Below are 25,835 nucleotides of genomic sequence, written 5' to 3'. Positions count from 1 at the left end.
TTGAAATACAGTATGGACTACTATATAAACACTTATGGTAAGTCCTTCATTAATTTGTCCCAAGCCGATTCTGAAAATGACACATTCAAAAAAATAAAAGTGCAAGCTATGGGTATCCTTCAACCTGCTTTGCATTGACATGAGTGGTTATAGATGTGTACTGTATCTGTTAGCATTTTGATCACGATTAACCTCTGACACAAGTCAGTGCACATAATCACTGATTGTGTTTAACCCTTTCACTACCACACCACCAAATGGTTAACCCTTTCACCGTGACAATACAGAAGGTTAACCCTTTCACTGTCACACGACAAAGGGTTAACCCTGTCACTACCGCACTACAGAAGGCTAACCCTTTCACTACCACTAGAGGGTTAACCCTTTCACTACCACACTACATAAGGTTAACCCTTTCACTGCCACTACAGAAGGTTAACCCTTTCACTACCACTACAAACGGTTAACCCTTTCACTGCCACACTACTGAAGGTTAACCCTTTCACTGACACACTACATAAGGTTAACCCTTTCACTACCACACTACAGACGGTTAACCCTTTCACTGCCACACTACAGAAGGTTAACCCTTTCACTGACACACTACAGATGGTTAACCGTCTGTAGTGTGGTAGTGAAAGGTTAACCTTCTGTAGTGTGGTAGTGAAAGGGTTTTAACTTCTAAATTCCTAGTGCTACTGCGACGTGAGGTTGATTACATAAAGTCTATAGAAAATACATTGAAACAAAAGAATGTTGACAAACGTATTTCCCTCGACAAGATCGGTAGGCTTCGGTAGAAAATGAAATGAGAAGTGACTTTTTTCAAAACTGCATAATTCAGTCACTGTTGTGTTTAATTTCACAGGCTTCTCTATTCCGCCTCGTTCATCCGTGGCAATAAAGTGTCCGTTCATAACGATGACTTGCATTTTCTTTTCAAGAAGCAGACTTGTGTTGTACGATATGTTTCACATGCCAAGCGTTAAACACGCCAAGGTCAGTCCTTTTAGTTTTTTTTTCTCTCTCTCGCTAAAAGATAACTGCAGTAAAAATACACTCAACAAAAATGAGTAAACTGTGCAAAAGAGTTAAGTGAAGGAGGCAGCTTTAGCTAAATAATAAGAAAAATAAGCTTGTAGGGATTTAGAAAACACAAAATGGAGAATCCACTGCCAGTCACAGCTGATGGGTAGCTGATGAGTCGCAAGGGAGGTTGGACTTGGTTACATTCTCACAGAAAGGAGAGCAAGTAAGACAACACTGGGGGGGGGTTCATTCCTTCTTTTCAACATTTCTTCTGGTTCCATTTTTTTCCTTTTTTAAAACAGGGCAAGACTCATTCCTCCGATCCGGCCAGTGGTATAATATAGGCAGCATCTCTGCAACAGCGGTAACCAGCAGAGTGAGCGGTGTAGTCATCCTGGTGGCTGTGTGGGGGCCGTGTGCTCAGAGCGCAGCCAGGCTCGACAGGCGGAGAGGAGGGGTGAAGGCGCTGTACCAGTCCCGTGGAGGTTACAGTTCCACCTACAGCAGTGTACATCTGAAGAAGCTGCTCTTCTTGGATCGGTTCTCTGCGATCTTCACTGGCCCGCCACCTCCTGAAGGGTTGTTGTCGTTCTAGAGGAAAAACGGAATGACAGGGAGAAGCATAAATTCACATGTTGGACGAAGCTGTTGTGGATGTTTGTATAGTCAGAGAACAGTCTCGTTTGTGACGTATGAACTCACCAGCTTTCTGTTGAGTCTTGTCATAATGTCTCTGCCGAGTGCGAAAAAGGCCTGTCCAATACAAAAGTACAATACATTTTTTTTATTAAAATATATCTGAAAATAAGCCAGAAGTAACTGACCAGGATTCTGGTGAAAAATAGAGAATTTACTCACCTCTTCCACATTTAGGCTTGATTTTGCACTGGTTTCTAAGAACTTAATCCCGTAATCGATTGCCAACTGATTAAAAAGGAAAAGAAAAAAAAGGTTTTATTCCAAACATAAAGTTATTGTGTTATTTATTTAAAATAATGTTCGCTATTCACTGTGTTTTATTGTATGTCCTAAAATGCATATAATAAGATAAGATGCTCCATTACTAATCCCCTCGAGGGTCATAGCAGCACAAGGGAGTGGAGGGGAGCTACAGGCAGAGTCATAGAAAAGACAATAGCAATATAGGAGAATAATATATATATATGATAAAATATGAATAAAAAAAGATAAATATCAGCCAGACAGGTGAGACATATGTATACTTATATATAGCAACATAGCAACTTTAGCGCTTGGCCTTGCACGCTAGACATACTACACAAACATAAACACATTATGTCACACAGAGAATCCCTCGTACCTTCTCTCCTCTTTCTTTGGACACCTGTCGCTTGTCATTCATGTCACATTTGTTGCCCAGGATCATTCTATCTACGTCAGAGGATGCATGCTGTGAACGCGCACACACGCGCGCACACACACGCACACACACACACACACACGCACACACACACACACACACACACACACACAGGAAGGGAACAATTCCTGGTTACATACAGTACATTCAAGACAACGTGTTCTCTTCTAAGAAAAACTAAATACTTCCTGTAAAAAAATGCAACGAATTTACTTTATATGCAAAGAAAATCCCTTGTATATATAATTTGTTCTCAAAAACCAAACCACAGGTAGAGAAGTGTTTTGTCAGTGACTGAACTGAATAGCTTGTGAGAAATCAGGTAGTTGACTTGGGAATACGACCCCTTTTAAGAAATTGACATAATGTTCTTCTTGTGTCACAGGACAGTACAGTTCAGTATGTGTGAACACGCACCACTCTCTCCTAAAGATAGAAATTAGAGAGAGAACCCTCCAATCTGTGATGTCACTGGGATGTAAAATAAATTCAACCCTAATTTGGGTGTAAGAGCTCACACAAACATTTTATTTACCTTATTCACCCCCGCCGCCATGTTGGTCAAGTCTGATGTAATGCGAGGTACGGATGCAGAAGTGCCCGTTCACTTCGATGTTAAAACTTGAAAATGCTATAAAAATGCTAATTCAAGGACTGAAATAGTCAAAACAGTCAGAATACACTATTGGAATTATAAACTCATGATTACCCGACTGAAATTGTTTCACTCCACCGTAGTTTTTGTGTTTTTAAATACATGGAAGTGAATTAGTCATCAGCTCATTAAAATGTGTGTGAAAATAAAGATGGTGGTAAGTTGAATGCAGCCAATGGCCTTGTAAATAGTAATTTACATGTACATTTAGTTATTTAGCTGAACGCTTTTATCCAAAGCGATTTACAAGTTCTGTACAACAAGGCAGCAGGGAGGGTACAACTCTGGCAGCTAAAGGTTAAGTAATATTGCTCATCAAACAGTGTCGAACTCGAGTGCTACGTAGGTAGTAATATAGGCAAGGTAGTTTTGTAGGTAGATAGTAAAAGAATACTAGTACAAAGATTAGTATATTCTTTTAATAATTTTTCTCATTTCAGATATAGATTGAAGAAGTGTGTTTTTAGTCGACGCTGGAAAGTTTGTTGTTTTCAGAGCCCCATTCATTGTCTATGGAGCACTAGTAGCAGCCCTAGATTTTATATCCTCCCCACTGATTGGAGGGTTCTCTCTCTCTCTCTCTCATTTCTAACTTCAGGAGAGAGTGGTGCATGTTGTCACAAATACTGACAAACTGTCCTGGGGGCACAGGAAGAACATAATGTAAATTCTTAAAATGGGTTTTTGTCGTCTAAATACAATAACACCCGTTTGCCACAAGATGGCAGAGTACTATCATGGAACATCACTGACAAATCCACCCAGAGCGACGTCTCTGGTTTTGACTCTTACCTCCTCTATGTTGCGGATCCAGTTCTTGATATTGTCGAAGGACTTCTCATTAGTGATGTCATACACCAGCATGATGCCCTATAGCGCACAAAAGACAGGAAGTGATACTAGAGGAAGGGACACATAATGTGACATTAGCAGGAAGAGCCCAGCCTAGAGGCATTAAAAGCATGACCGCAGTAAAAGTAATATGCCAAGTTAACACTTTGAACATGTCAGGAACAGATGTAGGAAGTCCGTTTTAGCATAATAGTTCATCTCCACTGACGACACATACTGTACCTTGAGTTTCAAAATGAAACAAAGGGAAATGACTACTCCGAAATGTGGTACATTGGTGTTTAGGATCTGCTCATCCCCTCTGAACAGCAACAAGGATTATTTTATTGAGACAACGCAGCTGGGAGTAGAAAGGGGTCAAGCGACCTAGCTAATGTTAGGGTGTGGACCGTAGAGGAAACGGTACACACAAGCCTTACATAAGAATGACTTTATCAAGCAGGGATTTATTGGTTATACAGCACACAGCATAGTCCACAGCCGTCAACTCAGTTTCAAATAAACTGTGATTCAGGGAAATTGATTTACTCTGGACGTGTATGAACCGGGAAGGACCTCTGTAAACAATTTCTCCCCCCCCCCCCCCCCCCCCCGAACCATAATGACATATAGTAGAACAAGACGATCCTGTCTTCGGGTACAAGGTAGCACATTGTGGTTTGGGTTTACAGTACATTGATCGAAGAGAACTTTCTGGGCCCCCCGACCCTACGCTTAGTCACCACCATGTGTTTCTCATCGACAATGAGCTCATCGTCAGCACTATAACTCTGCTTCATGGCACTGGAACAGCGCTGTCTGTCATAAAAAGATTAAAGGTTGAAATACCTGAGGAGATAAGGTCCTAGGTTAATTACAGCTATGTTGTGTGTTTCCCCTCCCCCGCCCCCCTCGTGTCACAGGTCTTCTTTGCGACTGCACGGTACCAAGGCAACGTGACGGGTTATGGAAACAAGCGGGGGTGTTGGCCTCTCAAAACAGAGCCGTGTAACACTGTATAATATTGTCTCTGTATTAGTTTTCCCCTCCCCCCAATTTATTCCCAAGGAAAATATCACAACTATTTAGCTATTGGATCTTGCAAGCAGGGTACTGTAAACAAATGGTGACTGGTTTGAAAGAGGTGCAGAGGGGTAGAGGGCTGCTTTCCACACTAACCGCAGTGCTCAAGTTTCAAGTTTTGTTTTATTTGTCACATATAAGGCACATGTATATTATAGTGAAATGCTTGGTTCTGTGTGACCCTCCTGAAATGGTGCTTCATACAGTAAAAAAGTTAAAGAATAAAAACCAAACATTCTACAAAATATACAATATACAAAACAAAGTACAAAATACAAAACAAAATGCAGGTAGAGAGGTAGTGCAGATCTTTAGTAATAAATATAAATAAAATATGGTGTAGTGTTTTAAAGTGTTTAAAGTGAGTGTGTGCAGGTGGATGTGTGTGCAATGTATGCTGGCCTGTTACTTGTGCTGCACTGGTCCAGGTAGCACTTATTCATATTGCACATTATGTTTTATACAGAAGATGAGTCACCAAACAGACACATTGACCTTATTGACCTTGTTTTCTGTTGACACGTGTTTGCCATGTGGCTTGTTTATTGACAGAAAGGGACGAGATAAGTTATTACCATGGCTCCTCTGTAGTAGGCTGTTGTGATGGTTCTGAACCTCTCCTGTCCTGCTGTGTCCCTGGGAGAGAGGAGAGACATGGGCATTATTCTGGTTCACATAAAACCAAAGCAATGATGTGTCGGTCGCGAACGAAACGGCTCTTAAGAGACGACTCTTTAAAGTGAACGACGGGAGCTCCTGATTGGGAGCCGATTCGTTTTTCTCCTATTTGTTTCTGTTAAAGCTAAGCTAAGCTTGTACTTTATAATGTTTTTTTTTAGCACTCTGCTCTATGTTGAGTATATAAATAAAGCCATAAAAATAATAAACATTTGATATAATGTATGTTTTTTACATTAGTCATACATTTTACACATAATTTTACATACATTTTGGTAATACATTTATTTAAGCAGCAAAAAATCTGAGGAGCCGCTTGGAAAAAGAACAGTCTCTTTTTAGTGAGCCGAGCCAAAAGAACTGGCTCTCTAAAAAGAGCCGGAATTCCCATCACTACAAAGAGGGCTAGGTAGGCACTGGTTTACACTATGAGACCAAAGAGGGCTAGGCACTGGTTTACACTATGAGACCAAAGAGGGCTAGGCACTGGTTTACACTATGAGACCAAAGAGGGCTAGGCACTGGTTTACACTATGAGACCAAAGAGGGCTAGGCACTGGTTTACACTATGAGACCAAAGAGGGCTAGGCACTGGTTTACACTATGAGACCAAAGAGGGCTATGCACTGGTTTACACTATGATACCAGATAGAGCTAGGCACTGGTTTACACTATGAGACCAAAGAGGGCTATGCACTGGTTTACACTATGATACCAGATAGAGCTAGGCACTGGTTTACACTATGAGACCAGATAGAGCTAGGCACTGGTTTACACTATGATACCAGATAGAGCTAGGCACTGGTTTACACTATGATACCAGATAGTGCTAGGCACTGGTTTACACTATGATACCAGATAGAGCTAGGCACTGGTTTACACTATGAGACCAGATAGAGCTAGGCACTGGTTTACACTATGATACCAGATAGAGCTAGGCACTGGTTTACACTATGATACCAAAGAGGGCTAGGCACTGGTTTACACTATGAGACCAAAGAGGGCTAGGCACTGGTTTACACTATGATACCAGATAGAGCTAGGCACTGGTTTACACTATGATACCAGATAGTGCTAGGCACTGGTTTACACTATGATACCAGATAGAGCTAGGCACTGGTTTACACTATGATACCAGATAGAGCTAGGCACTGGTTTACACTATGAGACCAAAGAGGGCTAGGCACTGGTTTACACTATGAGACCAAAGAGGGCTAGGCACTGGTTTACACTATGATACCAGATAGAGCTAGACACTGGTTTACACTATGAGACCAAAGAGGGCTAGGCACTGGTTTACACTATGAGACCAAAGAGGGCTAGGCACTGGTTTACACAATGAGACCAGATAGCACCATGCACTGGTTTAACAGTTACACTACGAGACCACAGACACTGCCATGGCCGCTGGTTTACACTATAATTTAAATATAATATAATAAATAAATAATAATAAATAATAATAAATAATAATAAATAATAATATAAATATAATACACCTGAATTTCCCCAAGGGGATCAATAAAGGAATATCTTATCTTATCTTATCTTATCTTATCTTATAAGACCAAAGAGGGCTAGGCACTGGTTTAACAAGACTAAAGGGTCTGGCCACCGGTTTATAATATGATACCAACGAGGGCTAGCTATTGGTTTATGCTATGAGACCAAAGAGGGCTAGCTATTGGTTTACACTGCAAGACCAGGGCTGGCCATTGGTTACTCAATAAAACCAAAGAGGGATAGCCAGTAAGTTACACTACGAGACCAAAGCGGGATAGCTACTGGCAGCTAGCCATTGGTTTACACAAGGACACTGGAGAGAGTAATTTAGAGCTTATTCATTAGATGTGCCCAAATTCCCCTAAATCAACTATTTTAGGATTAATTTTGCAGCTAGCTTGACCATAGATAGAGATAATTTATCCGCTGGCCCTGGGGGCTACAGCAGTTGCAAATAAATCAATCATGTTTTTGATCCAACCAATAAACACTTTGAGGTGACCCTGAACTAAGGCAAGCCCCAGTTGGCCCTGCAGTGGGAAGCAGTGAGTGGTGCTGCACCACCAACCTCACTGTAAACAGAGACAGCGATACGAGAGGAGCCTTGCATGTCAGAGTGCACCAGATTGAGGGTAAGTAGGCCACACACACACACACACACACACACACACACACACACACACACACACACACACACACACACACACACACACACACACACACACACACACACACACACACACACACACACACACACACACACACACACACACACACACACACACACACACACACACACACACACACACACACACACACACACACACACACACACACACACACACACACACACACACACACACACACACACACACACACACACACACACACACACACACACACACACACACACACACACACACACACACACACACACACACACACACACACACACACACACACACACACACACACACACACCACCATTATTATATTATTATTATAATTCAAATAAAAAAAAACTAAAACATGACCTGGCTTAAAAACACAACTTAAAAGTTGATTATCTTGTTTTCATAATCGTTGAAAGCCAAAAATCACAATTGAAAATAAAATGTGATTCATTGACCAGCCCCTACCAGGTAGGATAGGCCTACTCTCTTACCAAATCTGAAGCTTGATTTTCTTTCCATCCAACTCTATCGTACGGATTTTGAAGTCGATGCCTGAAACAAATGAGATGGGAAAATGGTTAGAAAACACATTTAAAAATGGTATTTGTTGTTGTTGTTGTTGTTGTTGTTGTTGTAGTATTATACCAGTGTATTATACCACCCCACTCGGTCACCCCCCAACCTCTCCCCTCAAATTCTCCAGGGGAAACTGTATCCTGCAGTCTTCAGTGGATGAACAGATCGCAGATCAGTTATCAGAGTAGGTTGCACCAGGATAGGTCCACCGGGGGGTGGGCCTTCTCTGTACTTCCTCAAAATCTGTGTGACGCAACTAATCCAGCGAACCTATCATGGTTGCTTTTGCCCAGCTGGCTACACAGTGATCCAGGAAATGCTAATATGAAACTTGTATTATAAGTTGATACATCTAGTGATCTGTGCACGAAAGCGATGTTTTTTTTTTTTTCAATGTGTAATCTCTGTGTAAGCTAAGAAGTGTTGTATTTGGGTGAAACACATTTTCGTGAACCGTTTAGGTGGAAAAGAGAAAGTTAACCAGCTTGGAGTAAGATGTGAGGGAGGAAAGGGGGCGGGGCTTCATATATCCTTTCTTTCTCAACGAGGGCAAAGGTGTAGGGATGCTGCTAAGACATTTTCAGTCATTTATTGAACTATTTTTTTAACCCTCTGAACCCAGAGTCTCTGCAGTGGAAGGTGAGTGTTCAGACCTCTACACTACCCAGCCACCCCAGTGCTTAGACCTCTACACTACCCAGCCGCTCCAGTGTTCAGACCTCTACACTACCCAGCCGCACCAGTGCTTAGACCTCTACACTACCCAGCCGCTCCAGTGTTCAGACCTCTACACTATGCAGCCGCTCCAGTGCTTAGACCTCTACACTACCCAGCCGCCCAAGTGCTTAGACCTCTACACTACCCAGCCGCTCCAGTGTTCAGACCTCTACACTACCCAGCCGCTCCAGTGCTTAGACCTCTACACTACCCAGCCGCTCCAGTGCTTAGACCTCTACACTACCCAGCCGCTCCAGTGTTCAGACCTCTACACTACCCAGCCGCCCAAGTGTTCAGACCTCTACACTACCCAGCCGCACCAGTGTTCAGACCTCTACACTACCCAGCCACAACAGTGCTTAGACCTCTATACTACCCAGCCGCTCCAGTGTTCAGACCTCTACACTACCCAGCCACAACAGTGCTTAGACCTCTATACTACCCAGCCACAACAGTGCTTAGACCTCTACACTACCCAGCCGCTCCAGTGTTCAGACCTCTACACTACCCAGCCGCTCCATTGCTTAGACCTCTACACTACCCAGCCGCACCAGTGCTAAGACCTCTACACTACCCAGCCGCTCCAGTGTTCAGACCTCTACACTACCCAGCTGCTCCAGTGCTCAGACCTCTACACTACCCAGCTGCTCCAGTGCTCAGACCTCTACACTACCCAGCCGCACCAGTGCTTAGACCTCTACACTACCCAGCCACAACAGTGCTTAGACCTCTACACTACCCAGCCGCACCAGTGCTTAGACCTCTACACTACCCAGCCGCACCAGTGTTCAGACCTCTACACTACCCAGCCGCTCCAGTGTTCAGACCTCTACACTACCCAGCCGCTCCAGTGTTCAGACCTCTACACTACCCAGCCGCTCCAGTGTTCAGACCTCTACACTACCCAGCCACACCAGTGTTCAGACCTCTACACTACCCAACCGCTCCAGTGCTTAGACCTCTACACTACCCAGCCGCACCAGTGCTTAGACCTCTACACTACCCAGCCACACCAGTGCTTAGACCTCTACACTACCCAGCCGCCCAAGTGCTTAGACATCTACACTACCCAGCCGCTCCAGTGTTCAGACCTCTACACTACCCAGCCAACCCCGTATTCAACATGTTTGATGGAAAAAACAAGACGATGTTGTGTTAAAAACACAAAAAAACATGTGTAGGGGATCTTTTAAGTGATGACTATAGGTTCTCATTGAATACAATACATACATTTTTAGGCTAAGTAAAACACAACTGGTGCAGTGTAGTTGATTTGGATAATATAAAACGGTGGGAATAACAGAGCATTATAGAAACGGTATTGTATTGCTATGATGCCCCGTTTCTTAAATAACTGGGGCTGGGATCCAAAAATCTTACGGCAGCATGAGCCCGGGTTCCAAGAACAGACCAGATTTCTCACCCTTGTCTCGCGCTGAATAAATTAATTACGTCTGATTGATTACAGTAATATGTCGACGAGCCTACGACTTGCTCCCTTGTAGAAGTGTGAAGTTTTATCGTTGCGGTTGGACACGTGTGTGGTACCGTTTATTTAAAGCTGTGAGGACTGACTGTGAGGAGTTCTCTGAAGTCCTTCTAAAAGGTCTGCATGCCTCAGAGAGGCCTAGAGGGGGTATAGTTCACACAACAAGCACACATCCCACACACAGACCTGCCTCACCTCTACAATTCACCCATCCATTCAACAGCTTTTCCTAGATAATATAACCTCAGCTTTACACTGTATCAGCCTCTGTCTCTTAGTAAACAGTCATCCTGTTTACTCTGGGGCTGAGTGGCAGATGACAGTTCTGGCAGTGTGTCTGTAACACATCTAAATATCAAGGTGACGATCTCCCCATTGCAGCTTCCACATAGCAGAGCAGGCATTCTGCACCGCCTCACTGACATGACTTACACTCACTGTCCCAGCCCCCCCCCCCCCCCCCCCCCCCCCCCCTAGCTAAATAAAGTCTACACAGTATGCAGCTGCCTGTCACACCACACACACGCACCATCAGCCTAAACAACACCAGTGACAAATGTGTGTGTGTGTGTGCGTGTGTGTGTGTGTGGGGGGGGGGGGGGGGGGGGGGGGGGGTCGTGAGAGAGAAAGACTGTTTTGCATAAGGAGCTCAGCTCAATGGAATCTTCATCCCTGATCCATCTAAGGCAGCGGTTCTCAAACTACGGGTCGTGGGTAGGTGACAGTGGGGTCAGCATTGGCAAAAAAAAGCTATATATTTTTTTCTTTTTTTATGTTCTGGCAACATGTTTTGGTTAAATATGCCTTTTTTCATAAATGTGTATTGATGCTGTAATACAATTTTCTAAATAAATATGCATGATCAAGTTCAACAACGTGTGCTTTTATTTTGATATTCCTTAATTCCACGTTGAAATTACGCCAAAAAACCAATCCTAAATAAAATGGGGTCATCGTGGTATAAAAAGGTTCGAGAACGCCCTGATCTAAGGAAATATTCAGAAGAGTCAGACAGAATCCTCTGTGTACAAAAAAATTATAATAATTTCACGAATTTAGGCGGCTATACTATCTCCATCTGCAACCTGAGTGCAGAGATACCTCCAATCAAAAATAGTCTGTTGGGGGAGGGGGGGGGGGGGGGGGGCTACATCACTGGGGGGGGGGGGGGGGTAACCGGAGACGACAGCGATGGTAACCTAGTCATTTATCAGTCTATGCTGGGAAACAAGTGTAGGCATTAAAGTGTAATGAGCCGGCCTGCTGAGCGGTGATGCTGCCAGGGCCAACAGACAAGAGGCCAGAGCAGCTCTCAGGTGACAGTGTCCACGTCCGCCTCCATGTCTTTACAGGTCCACAGAACCACCACCACTAAACCACTTGTACAAATCAGTGTCACCTTTTCAATCACTCCTCGAAGCTCACTTTTATATTAGAATATAGATACAAATATAAAGTCTGTGTCTTATTCCTCCTTTTATTGTTTTATTGTTTGCTTATTTTGGACTTTCTTTACTCTGCCAACTTCCTTTTATTGTGATGTTATTATGATGACACTCTTCATCTGGAGATGCCGGTATTGTTTTCTCTCACACGGCCAAGCTGCAGGAGTCCTGGAGGGTCGGGCAAAGTTGCAGCCGATATCGGGCCTTCTGCTCCGCCGCACCCAGACTGTGGAATGCTCTCCCCATCCACCTGAGAGCGCCACAATCCGTCGAGGCTTTTAAAAAGGGGCCTAAAAACATTTATTTTTAACAAGGCTTTTGCCTGAAATTTTTTTTTCCATTATTTTAATCTATTTTATTTGTATGTTCTTCCATTTCATTGGTTGTTTTATTCATTTTAATTGTTTTATTCATTTAACTTTTTGTCTTTATCTCCTGTAGCACTTTGAGATTTTTACAAATGTAAAGTGCGGTAAAAATTGAATTTATTATATTATTATTATTATTATTATTATTATTATTATTATTATTATTATTATTATTATTATTATTATTATTATTATTATCTCTGCTGTCCGGACGATATGCTGCTGGCTGACCCCAACCAGAGCGTTGTGGAGGAGGTGCTGGCTGACCCCAACCAGAGCACTATGGAGGAGGTGCTGGCTGACCCCAACCAGAGCGTTGTGGAGGAGGTGCTGGCTGAGCCCAACCAGAGCGTTGTGGAGGAGGTGCTGGCTGACCCCAACCAGAGCACTATGGAGGAGGTGCTGACTGACCCCAACCAGAGCGTTGTGGAGGAGGTGCTGGCTGAGCCCAACCAGAGCACTGTGGAGGAGGTGCTGGCTGACCCCAACCAGAGCGTTGTGGAGGAGGTGCTGGCTGACCCCAACCAGAGCACTATGGAGGAGGTGCTGGCTGAGCCCAACCAGAGCACTGTGGAGGAGGTGCTGGCTGACCCCAACCAGAGCGTTGTGGAGGAGGTGCTGGCTGACCCCAACCAGAGCACTGTGGAGGAGGTGCTGGCTGACCCCAACCAGAGCGTTGTGGAGGAGGTGCTGGCTGAGCCCAACCAGAGCACTGTGGAGGAGGTGCTGGCTGACCCCAACCAGAGCGTTGTGAAGGAGGTGCTGACTGAGCCCAACCAGAGCGTTGTGGAGGAGGTGCTGGCTGACCCCAACCAGAGCACTGTGGAGGAGGTGCTGACTGACCCCAACCAGAGCACTATGGAGGAGGTGCTGAATGACCCCAACCAGAGCGTTGTGGAGGAGGTGCTGGCTGAGCCCAACCAGAGCACTGTGGAGGAGGTGCTGGCTGACCCCAACCAGAGCGTTGTGGAGGAGGTGCTGGCTGACCCCAACCAGAGCACTATGGAGGAGGTGCTGGCTGAGCCCAACCAGAGCACTGTGGAGGAGGTGCTGGCTGACCCCAACCAGAGCGTTGTGGAGGAGGTGCTGGCTGACCCCAACCAGAGCACTGTGGAGGAGGTGCTGGCTGAGCCCAACCAGAGCGTTGTGGAGGAGGTGCTGGCTGACCCCAACCAGAGCACTGTGGAGGAGGTGCTGGCTGACCCCAACCAGAGCGTTGTGGAGGAGGTGCTGGCTGAGCCCAACCAGAGCACTGTGGAGGAGGTGCTGGCTGACCCCAACCAGAGCGTTGTGGAGGAGGTGCTGGCTGACCCCAACCAGAGCACTGTGGAGGAGGTGCTGGCTGACCCCAACCAGAGCACTGTGGAGGAGGTGCTGGCTGACCCCAACCAGAGCACTATGGAGGAGGTGCTGGCTGACCCCAACCAGAGCACTGTGGAGGAGGTGCTGGCTGACCCCAACCAGAGCACTATGGAGGAGGTGCTGGCTGACCCCAACCAGAGCGTTATGGAGGAGGTGCTGGCTGACCCCAACCAGAGCACTGTGGAGGAGGTGCTGGCTGAGCCCAACCAGAGCGTTATGGAGGAGGTGCTGGCTGACCCCAACCAGAGCACTGTGGAGGAGGTGAGGATAACGGCCGAGACAATACGCCATTTGGAAGAATAGAGAAATCGAGACAAAATTTTCGATAAATATAGATTTTTTTTAAATATTATTATTTTAAATATTTTATTTACGTAAACGTTTTTTTATTATTATTTAAGCAACAAATGTATGTTTATTTTGCAGCAATTCTTTGTCGTTGCCGCCATCTTTAGTGTTACAGATTTCCCCATTCAAAACGACCACAGTGATCCTCCTCATGTTACAGTCGCTGGTCTCTGGATGTGATGGAGGAGTGCACTGCTGCATATTGAATGCACAGTGCAGAGTTGCAATTCAACTGAATTTACATGAAATGGGGATGTTTTAACTAAAACATGCCACAAGACCTAGTATAGTACTATAAAGTATAAAAAATATATATATAATAATAATGACGCCACTTATCGATTTCACGCAGTTAAGGATAATTATCGATAAATCGATAAGTGGTCTCAGCCTTAAATCGGACCATTATTCCCTGCGACAGGTTGAACTTCTTCAGCGGTGGCAGGAAGTACATCCTTTCGGTGAGCCTCTTCTTCTGTGGTGAGTAGATGTTGACCTCTCACTTGAGGTCCCACGATATACTGTGGTTCCCAGGAGTTTGAGGGGGGGGAGGGGGGGTGCTCTTCCTGAAGTTCACAATCATCTCCACTGTCTCTTCTAAGCATTTAGCTCCAGGTTGTTGTTCTGACTAAATGGTAAATGGTGCATTTATATAGCAGCTTTTATCCAAAGCATTTTACACTTTGTTCCTCACATTCACCCAATTCACACACCGATGGCGGAGGCACCCATGCAAGGGGCCAACCTGCTCATCGGGAGAAGTTAGGGGTTAAAAGTGTCTTGTTCAAGGACACTTCGACACGCTGCCCGGGAGGAGCGGGAATCGAACCGGGAACCTCCAGATTACCAGGTGACTGCCCTACCTCCCGACCCACTGTAACCCCCAGGATACCACCTCAACCTGTCTGTACTAAGTCCCCCATCACCGTAGTGTCGTCTGTGAACTTGCGGAGCTTGGTGCAGGTGTTGGTGTAGAGGGTGTAGGGCGGGGGAGAGACACCCCTGAGAGGCTCTGGTGCTGAGGGTCATGGAGTCAGATGTGTGCTCTCTTAGATCAGGGGTTCCCAAACTTTTCAGGCCGCAACCCCCAAATAACGGTGTCAGAGAGCCGCGACCCCCACTATTATAGGAGGTAAAAAAAAAATTATAATAATAATAATTATATATATATAATTGCATATATATGTTTCAACCATACATTTCCATTTATAAAAAAAAATATATATATACATATATATATATATATATTTTTTTTTTTATAAATGGAAATGTATGGTTGAAACATGCAAACGTTCAAACGCACACACACTAATAAGCATTGGAGGCTTTTAACCAGGGCCGGACTGGGGAAATCATTCAGGCCAGGAAATATAGTGCAAAATATAGCCCCAGTCAGGCCACTTTTTAAGCAGGGGGTCTGGGGGTCCCCCACCAGGAAATGTTTTGTTACAAAGACTTAATTTCCTGCATTCTGGTGCAGAAATCTTTTTATTTGTACCCGTTAATGGCATCACAAATGATTGTTAAAAAACAGGCTAGCATATATAAGCAACAACACTGATTTTGATGGATTTTCAGTTTTTTTGTAATGTCAGATTGAAAAAAATACAATATTTTATTCAACTTCAGCCCTGATCATAACACCACATATTCATTTTATAATTCTAATCCTTTAAATGCCAGTGTGTGTGATGGCATATATTTGCAATATATCAAACGCAAAGTAAATTTTTCTGGGGGGGGATTACAGTATTACAGATGTGTCAACGATTAGCAACAACACTGATTTTGATGGATTTTTTGTTTTTTGTAAGGGTCCCGCCTCCACCAATCACATGCAGCTCCCTTTGTGTGTGTGTGAGAGCAAGAGAGAGAGAGAGAGAGAGAGATAGTTCTCCAACTTGTGTGAGTCCTGGTTGTTCCCCATCTAGGTTATCTAACTATTGTGCTGCTGCAACTAGAAACAGGCCTGGCCTGCTTCTAAGTTCAGTGGCCTGACTGCATAAATTTTTTTTTTTTTATTATTATTTCTTTTAATCATCTGGCGACCCCCCCGCGGCGGCTCGCGACCCCCACTTTGGGAACCCCTGTCTTAGAGCATACATCTGGAAGATACTCCACTCCTTCTATTCCGGGGCTGTAGAGAGCATTCTGACTGGGAACATCACTGCCTGGTTTGGAAACTGCATGGCCCAGGACAGGAAGGCCCTACAGAGAGTGGTGCGCTCAGCAGAGCGTACTACGGGTATTGCACTACCACCCCTGCAGGACTTATACAACAGGAGGTGCAAATCCAGAGCCTGCAGAATAATGAAGGACCCTCACCACCCCAACAACAGCCTGTTCAAGCTGCTGCGGCCAGGCAAGTGCCTCCGCATACAGTACGTACGCAGCAAGAACAGAGAGACTCAGGCTCAGCTTCTTCCCCCAGGCCATCAGAACACTGAACACTGATCTCTCCACAAACAAGCACACATGAACACACACATACATACACACACACACACAACACATTCTACACTCGCTCACACACAAACGCACCACATGTCACTTTAAACACATAAGAAAAGGACACTTTAACGGAAGGAGGAGAAAAGAAAAGAAAAAGTCAAAAAAGGAAAGAACTTGTTGTGGTTCTTGTATAGTAGTATAGTTAGTAATAGCAAGTATAGCATAGGGACATAGAGTAAAACTGTATATTGTATAGTAGTGTACATTATAGGACCCAGTGCCTTAAATTCGTAGCTCAACATTGTATTGCATTTATCTCAGGACTTTTAACATGTCTATTTTATCATGTCTATTTTATGTATTTTTCATTATCTTCTACTTGTTTTATTACTATTGTATTCTTGCACAATTGAAGCGGGAATGGCCACCCGCATTTCACTGTATGCCCTGGTATAAATAAACCTCTTGAATCTTGTCTGTCAGGAAATCTGTGATCCACCGACAGATGGGGTCGGGTCCGTCTGGGAGAGCTTGGGATGATGTAGGAGCTCTGTGGTGATGGTATTGAACGCCGAGCTGTAGTCCACAAATAGCAACCTGACTTAGGTACAGGGTCTGACCAGGTCTGCCGTGCCCAATCCCAACCCCCCCCCCCCCCCCTTGTCCCATTTATTTTGGGGATGGAGAGGGGTAGTAGCCCTCCAAACGGCCCTCCAGAGTGGTAGAAGGGAGGACATAAAGTGGACTGATGTTTCTGTAGTGATACGTATATTTTGTACATCAGCCTATTTGATTTTTTGCAAACCTCAGCCAGCCTAACACCTTTCTCTTTGAGGAAAAACAGAATCGTTTTTCTCCAGGTGCACATTGTTCCAAATATTATAAAAAGAATTTCCGCTGCTCCAAATCAAGATTTTTTTTTATCTTTTGACGGCGGACACAGTGGGTCGTGTTGATTTAACGACCAGACACGGGGAAAGTGCTCGACCGGACGAACCGGGCGGTACCGCTCCTCATCCCGGGTTAGTTTTCTCCACAGAGCGGGGTCATAGAACACCAGTCCTGGTGCCAAAATGAAGGGGAGACCCGTCCGGTTACAGAGAAGATAGTGGTGTTTCATACAGTAGCTTGCAGGCGTCGCCAAATCCTGTGGCTTTTTCTCTCTCTCCAGATCTGCTCACTGTACTAAAGATTTCAGTTCCATGAAAATAATGTCCAGTTCAACTAAAATAATTATTAACGTAATCTCAAAATACATTGTAAATAAAGTGCTGTGTTTGATACAATAAATACGTAGGCCTATCATGTTAATATTCTGTAGGTGAATATATTAGATAAAATAGATAAAAACAAATAAGCTGATATGTACAAAATATACATACAGTATCACTACAGAAATATGTAGTCCTTTAATTATTTTACTATTGAAGCTTCGTTCTAAAGGACCACTACCCTGTTGAGGGCACAGGGGTAGGGGTAGGCCCGTGTTAACTGTGTTGTCCACAGACCCAATGGCCCTGTAGGCGAACTGCGAGGTGAGGTGAGCTAGCACGACTCACTCAAAGGTCTTCATGACCACAGAGGTCAGGGCGACAGGCCAGTAGTCATTTAGTCCTGTGACTAGATATCAGCCTGTCAATTTCATCCACTTGTTGTGGTCAGAGTTGCTTGATCTGATGGACCTTTTTTCTCCTTTAAAAGACATGATTTTCTTTGCACAATTTCATTTAATTGTTACTTTCTTTGTTCAAATGTAAATTAATTAATAATTTAAAGGGCACTGAAGTATCCTTATATAATTTGTTGAAATGTTTTGGAATAGCCTAAACATTTCAAATTTCTGCATAAAATATTGGCAAAAGATATTGCTATCAGACTTTAAAACCCCATATCGGTTGAACGCTAATACAAAAGCTGAGTAGACAATAGGCCTAGTAGGCCTACAGTAGTTTTTAGCAATAGCTCTTCTTGGTGAATGGTGGAGTAGTCTATGAACTATTTTCTAACGGGGGGTAGCCTATCCTCACACCGTAGCCTGCATGTTGAATCGGAACTGAAAACATATTTCTAACAAACAAGCATTACCAACTTTCCTTCCTGCTTCTACAGAGTATGACGCTTCAAGAAGGCGTGGATGTGGTTTCTAGCTAGCTAGCTTCCTTTCCCTCATACTGTATCTCAACTCTCAAGTAGGCTACTGTACACCATCAGCATGTCCTACTTGGCCGTGTCTACTGCAGTCCAACTGGCTCAAATGACTACAACTCTCAGACCCCCCCCCCCCCCCCCCCCGCCTAGATATGACTAAACAGAAAAACAATGAGAGAATTCACTAGTTTAGAAGGAACCCCACAGTGGGTGAACTCCGATGGCCGCGGTTCAATTTCCGTCCTTTTGACTGGGCTTGGCTGGTGCATTAGAGGAGGCAGAGAGGCCGCCTGGCCACTGCCTGCTTCTGCTTCAGGGCGGTGGGTGGCTAGCGGCTCTGTCCACGTGGGGTTACTGGCAGTCAGAGTGGTCCTTCTCCTCCACTGGCGGCTCCAGCCATCTGGGGAGAGACACGCCCCTCCTTTCTCACTCCCTCCCCCTTTACCTCTGTCCAGGGAATCTCTCCCCCTCCCTCATCCTCCCTTCATTCCTCCCCCTTGCTCTCTCTCTCTCTCTCTCCCTTCCTCTCGTTATTCAGCAATGTCTAGGGATTATCTCTCTTTCAACCTCCTTTCCTCTCTCTCTCCCTTCATTCCTCCCTCATTCTCACTCACTCTCTCTCTCTCCCAATAGTTTTTCCTTTATTCCAGGCACCACCCCCCCCCCCCCCCCCCCCCCCGCCCCCGCCAGGAAGAGGAACCAGGTTGGTGGTTGTTAGGGAAGCGTGTGGACGATGCAGCAGTTCCCCAGGTCATTGACCTCTCCTCGCTGGCATTCTCACACACAGAGAGGACGGGACGGGAAGGGAAGGGACAGAGGACAGTGGAAGGCCAGTATCTAGCCAACAGATGGAAGAATGCGGAGGAGCAGCGCACACAGTCTGTCACTTGAAGTAAAGTTTACATGGGAAGGAACACACAGATACAGACCTATACAAATGCCACGGACGGACGCACACCCTCCCGACACATACTAAACCTAATCTACACAACACAATGATTTACACCATACTAAAACATGCACTGCCACACACACACACACACACATACACATTGACACAGCCCCGCCCTGAATTCAAAAGCAGGTCAGCTGATGTTCACGAGAGCGTGTGGAGACTTCTGACAGTGTCGCCTCTGTTACCACAGGCCATTGTGCGGCATGACGCGGGGGCTGATTTAAAATTCACCACATTCAAGCTCCCGTCGTCACCACTCATACTTTCTACACTACTACTGTGTGCGCTCTTCCTGAATAGTGATTCATTCTCGTGATGCGTGTGGTTCAGTACTGCCGATGTGTGCAGAAAGGTGGGAGTGAAAGGTCGGTGGAGTAGTGAAGGTCATGGAGGCGGGGTTCCTGCCTGGCGGGCTTGGTGGATGAGGAAGACGACGTACCAGTCTCACACTGTCTCACACCGTCTCACACTCAAGAGAGACGACTGGGGCTGACTGATTGCCTTTAACCCTTTCACTGCCACACAACCAAAGGGTTAACCCTTTCACGGCGACGATACAGAAGGTTAACCCTTTCACTGCCACATGACAACGGGTTACCGCTTTCACAACCACACTACCGAAGGTTAACCCTTTCACTACCACACTACAGTAGTGTGGTAGTGAAAGGTTAACCTTCTGTAGTGTGGTAGTGAAAGGGTTAAAGAGTAACTAAAGACATGGTCATTTTCCTGCCCCAGTGGTTGATGACAATTCTGGCCCGCCCGAATCTCTGATGTCAGAATGCCTCTTTTTCCCCCCCTAGACAGACTTCAAATAGTACCTCCAAAGACGCACTTTGACATCACCAACGGGGGTGATGTGGGGCAGATTGTGCCGCAGGGTGAAAATATCAACCACTAGGGCAGCAGAATGACCGTGTGTTTAGTTACTCAAACTTAAAACATTTGATTAACCCTTTCACTACCATACCATCATCATCATTAGGTGGCTTCTTCGTTCCGAAGGTTGCCTATCACTCTCCAACCAGGGGGCGAAATTAAAGCCCGCCACCCGCCATTGGCGATCAGTTTTTACGTTTGGCGCCTCCCACTGAGAGGTCTGCCCGCCATGTGGCGGGCAATCAAATAGTCATGTAAAAACCGAAAATCATGATCCAATTCTGAGCGGAGTTCTCACTCGCTGTCTCAGCACAGACATGCAGCGCACAGCGCACTGCTCCTCCTACCCCTCCCGCACCCGTTTCTGTATGCTGCATGTAAACAGAGGACAGTCACTGTGACGTTAGTCTAGTCAGAGGGACCTCCGTGAGCTAATGTTAGCTACTATTACAAAATGACCCAGTCAACTATTCACTTTTAGTTTAATACATGAGGCATTGTGTAACGTTATCCAGCCGGCTAGCTACTGATAGCTCCCGACATCAACAACTGCTCCAGCAAGTGTCCAGTGCATAATACCTCCGTTGGCTAGGTAGCTCATGTTAGCCAACGTTAGCTCACTAGTCGCTATGAAATGTCCCAGTAAACTAAATAGTTCAGAGGCGTTGTCCCAACGCCATCCAGCAGTAGCTACAGATAGCTCCTGACATCAATGTCCTACAACATGCGTATTCGAGCCCCTGGCTTACATCGCATGAGGGCTGCTGAATAAAGTCCAGCTGCAGCGCAGGAGAATCCTTTCATGCTGAATGTAGAGTTTAGGGTCCAGCTGCAGCGCCGGAGAATCCTTGCTGGAGGCCACTCGAGTATACACACAGACAGTGGAGCTGTTTGCAGACAGCAAGGTGGCGATGTCTCGCAGATAATACAACTACAAGTATGATTATATAATATATATATTTTATTAAAAAAAAATTATATAAAATAATAATTTTTTTTTTAATCAAAAAAAAGTTGGCAGGTAAGAAATATGCTTGGTGGGTAGATTCTTCCCATCTACCCGCCACTGGCCGGTGAGTCAAAAAGTAAATTTCGCCCCCTGTCTCCAACCCATTCTGTCCCCACTTCTTCTCTCCAACTCCGTGACTCCGCCTCTCACTCCGCTCCAATCACAGACGTCGTCCACCCAGCCTCTTCTTGGTCTTCCACTTCCTCTCTTTCCATCCACCTTCCCCATCACCACCTTCTTGAACATCTCCCCGCTGGATCCTCTCAGAACATGCCCGCACAACTCCATCTTTCTCTTTTTCAACCTCTCCAGCAGCTGTCCTCCTTGCATATCCGCTCTTCTCAGTACCTCCTCATTCTTGATCTTATCCTTCCATGTTATCTTCAGCATCTTCCTACAGAGGTGTGGTTGTGAAAGGGTTAACCTTCTGTATGGTGAGGTAACCCTTTGTCGTGTGGCAGTGAAAGGGTTATCCTTCTGTAGTGTTGCAGTGAAAGGGTTAACCGAGGAGGAGTACACAAACAAACGTCCCAGACGGATCGAAGGCCGAGAGCTGAAACATCTGCGCCTTTGTTTTTTGGAAATGTTTTAAACACTCCGGTCATCTCGAGCGCCAACCACCGTTTAGGGCTGCACGATTTTGGGAAATAATCTAATTGTGATTTTTCTGACAGATATTGCGATTGCGATAAAATTTGCGATTATAATCCAAATAATTAAGCAGCCCCACAGAGGTTTATTGTATAATGCGGCTTGCATCTGGCCTACTACGCGTGGGTCTTTTCGGGACACCGAGACTGAACATTTTTCTTTTTACCTGGGAATCGATACCGGTACCCAACGGTACCTTTTTTCTGTACTTTACTCTCCCTCTCTGAAGTCTAAACTTCACAACACACAATCTAAAACCCCTTACCTCCCTCTCCCAAACCGATCTTGTATCTCAATCTCAATGGGACTTCCTGGTTAAACAAAATTATTTTTTGTAAAGTTAAAAAAAATAAAAATAAAAGAAATTGCTTTTTTTTTTTTTTTTTGTGATTTGATAATTGCATCATTCCAAATCGCGATTTCGATTTAAAATCGATTAATCGTTCAGCCCTACCACCGTTGTGGTGACACCGATGGCGATTGGTGAAGTGCACCGGCGTTTTGTCTCCACCATGTCAGCAGCACCGCCGGCTGTCAACAGCAGCATTAGTCTTACAGCAGCCAACACTGTATATATCCTCTCTGACTCTGAGAGACATTATGCTGTGATCTATAAGGCCAGAGGGAACTCTCTGGAAACAGGGGGGTGACGTTCACACAGATTGTGAAATCCAATCCATCCTGTTAAATATAGGTTTTATTTACCTGCCAACCAACCCCTTGCTGAATTCAACAAATAGCCCTTGGCTGCCAGCTCAGCCTCTCATAAGAGAACATTTAGCATAAACTCTCACACGTGTTTGTTTGCAGCAGAGACAAGACCCACTTAAAAAGCAGCAAACAGCATCAGTTTCACAAACCGGCATCAAAGGCAGTGGGAACCGCATATAGAGCAACACACTACACTAGAGTAGAGCAGAGCATGGGGCTGTGGTTGGGTTATAGATTATAGAGCAACACACTACACTAGAGTAGAGCATGGGGCTGTGGTTGGGTTATAGATTATAGAGCAACACACTACACTATACTACACTAGAGTAGAGCGTGGGGCTGTGCTTTGCTTTTCTCTCAGAACACGGCCATCCTGTCTGAGAGAAGAAGACAGTTCACACTTCCTGTTTCAGTCAGGAAGATTGAAGAGAGCGACACACAGGACTGAAAATAATTCAACAACTTTGCCTGCTCGCTCTGACGTACAGGAAAGAGGGGGGGGGGGGCTGGTGTGTGTGTGTGTCTGTATTTGTTCCAGAAAAAGGAAAATCTGGAGAAGCTAAACTCAAACAATATACTCAATATACTGTACAACAAGTACGTTTTTAGTTTGTTTCGAGATGTCAATTAATTCTTCAAAGTGATATAGGCCTATAGATCATTAACTTTGTCCCTTCAGGTGTGGCTCTAGAGTAGTCTTTTAGCCATTTAATCCTGGGACCATAGCATATGCTTGGAAACAAAAATTCTCTCTATATATGACTAATATATCTATATAATAATATCTGTATAACATTTATTCAGTTCAAAGCTTCCGATTGGCTCACACAGCACATGCGACGCACATAGCTCAGCAAAGTAAGGTATGGGAAAATGTTCTGAATGTATTGGCACCTGTATTAAAACATTTCAAACGATACCCACCCCCAGGCTCATTGAAACTCACTGCTACTGTTGACATGTGAATACCCACAAGCAACAGGCCTACCGCCCATGTTAAGTGTGGAGTAAGAGAAACCAGAACCTAGAGTAATGAAAGGACACTCCGTTTCATTCTGTGGTCTGCAGTCCTGCTGTATTTTGCCTTCCTCTTCATAAGCAAAATCTCAATAAAATACAATTCAAACTTTCTGCAAAAAAGTTCACAAACATGACCCCCTTCTAACTACTCAATTTGGAGAATGTAATGTACTCATCAGAATTTCCTGATGAAAAACATGGTTCTTCTGCATGTTTAAAAAAAAAAAAAAAATAATAAAGTAGCTCAGACACAAATAAATCACCTAGCCTTCTCTGGCCAAATCCCCCTGAAGTCTGTGATGCTAATCACTCAGCTGCTGTGACTTGACATGGTTAAAAAGATAAATTCTGCCATTGTTTGTGTTTGTGCCGTCAGTGTGGAGTAACAAACACCTTCCTGCCATTCTCGTGAAGAGGATGATGTCAGAGTGGCTCTTGGGCTGGCTACTACAGCCTAAAGCTGCTACTGAATGGTAACCAGGGATCAGTTTCCCACCCCTAACACGAACTGAGCCACTAGTGTGAGACAAAAGCAGCTGACCCCAGATCAGCATCTAGGAGTGACTTCACTTCTACGTGGAGGTTATTGGTTTATGAACTGACAAACAATGTGGCTTTGTATGGTCAGCTAGCCTATACCCGCCTTTTACATGAATCCAGACACAATTGTAACAAGTTGGGTCACCATCTCTGTGTCAAACTGCCTCTTTATCTTCATTAAAGCACAACCGTTTAGGTCTATTTGTTCTTCTGTGTTCATAAGCATGCAGACAAAGTTATGAGTTATGACAATACAATGATGTCTATTTATGTTTGTGGTTGTGTTTCCTTTACCTAAGAAGAGGAGTCTAGTCTAGTCCAAAGTTATTAAATAAACCAAGTAGATGTAATGAATGCTCAAGCAGTATTATCCACAATATTCTTAACAGTATATTTTCCTCCAGTCTATGTTGTAATATATCTGTTAAAAGGGTTCTTCTGGGTAATTATTAAAAGCTGCTCAAGTTGACAGTCCTATTATTTTCATGTAGAGGCAACTGGAGTCTCCTTTACTTGTGCACTGGAATGCATTTAATCCACAAAAGCTTCCCTAGTGTATCCTGCAGGTGTGGATCACGACCACAACAAATACCTTCCCTAATAAGTTAAAGGTTTGGGGATCTGCTGTGTCAGGTGTATAACAACCCACAATAAATGTAATGTAAATAAATGTATGGATGTAGCACTGTCTATCTGTATGTCGTGTATGTCATATATTATGATGAATTGAAAATGGGGGACCCTGATGTAAACAAGACGAAAGTCTTTCTCTGGTCTGCATCCCCTTAACAATTGTGTGTATTGAGCTGTACTGTACCCATTCTGCAATCTGTTAATAAAGTTTTCAATCAATCAATCACAACTGCCAACAGCACAGTTACAGAACGACAGCTGTCCACCACAATGTGTCAGTCACATCTGTATTGGCGCAAAAGACGATTCTAATCGTACAGGCCTCCCATGCTTTCATGTTCATTGTCAGCTACCCCACACTGTGACTGGTAAAGTGTCCATCCATTGTTCGCAACCCTTACGTAATTCTGAACACACTGTTATAAAGAAAAAAAGAGCAAAACACCAATAAACTGACCTATTGTTGATATGAAGGTTGTGTTGAACGCATCTTCGCTGAATCGAAACAGCAGACATGTCTTGCCGACACCACTGTCTCCGATTAATAGCAATTTAAAAAGGTAGTCGTATGTTTTCGCCATCTCAACCCCAGTTCCTTCCTTCTTGATGAGATTTGATAGAATCGCCAACGTTCCTAGACATTTATCATCAAGAGGTGTAGCTGGTTATTATACAGTGAGGAGGAAACAGGAGGAGTGT

General features: G+C 44.5%; 1 protein-coding gene across 2 annotated transcripts; it reads right to left on the bottom strand.

The window, feature by feature from the left end:
- Window positions 1-644: 644 nt before the first annotated feature.
- Window positions 645-25,765, bottom strand: LOC311246982 (ras-related protein Rab-8B). Of its 2 annotated transcripts, XM_084337255.1 has the most exons (8): window positions 25,594-25,765; window positions 8,326-8,386; window positions 5,555-5,615; window positions 3,858-3,935; window positions 2,351-2,440; window positions 1,888-1,953; window positions 1,732-1,782; window positions 645-1,620 (listed from the first exon to the last, which is right to left on the bottom strand). In XM_084337255.1, exons 1-8 carry the CDS (start codon window positions 25,715-25,717, stop codon window positions 1,528-1,530), a joined length of 624 nt encoding a protein of 207 aa, XP_084193381.1. In that variant the 5' UTR covers window positions 25,718-25,765; the 3' UTR covers window positions 645-1,527. The 2 variants fall into 2 exon arrangements, with proteins under 2 accessions (XP_084193381.1, XP_084193380.1); XM_084337254.1 differs by having other exon boundaries at window positions 1,732-1,953.
- Window positions 25,766-25,835: the final 70 nt, after the last annotated feature.

The sequence above is a fragment of the Notolepis coatsorum genome, assembly GCF_963971535.1.
Source record: "Notolepis coatsorum genome assembly, chromosome: 20".
NCBI lineage: Eukaryota > Metazoa > Chordata > Actinopteri > Aulopiformes > Paralepididae > Notolepis > Notolepis coatsorum.
The sequence above is the reverse complement of the archived record's forward strand: the minus strand, read 5'-3'. Positions and strand labels throughout refer to the sequence as shown.

Excerpts from the sequence above, each read along its gene's own strand:
- LOC311246982 (XM_084337254.1), bottom strand. The coding sequence starts at position 25,717 with ATGGCGAAAACATACGACTACCTTTTTAAATTGCTATTAATCGGAGAC. Across the intron at positions 3,936-5,554 it reads CCTACTACAGAGGAGCCATG|GGCATCATGCTGGTGTATGA; the intron begins GTAATAACTTAT and ends TGTGCGCTATAG. Across the intron at positions 1,621-1,731 it reads CAAGACTCAACAGAAAGCTG|AACGACAACAACCCTTCAGG; the intron begins GTGAGTTCATAC and ends TTTTTCCTCTAG.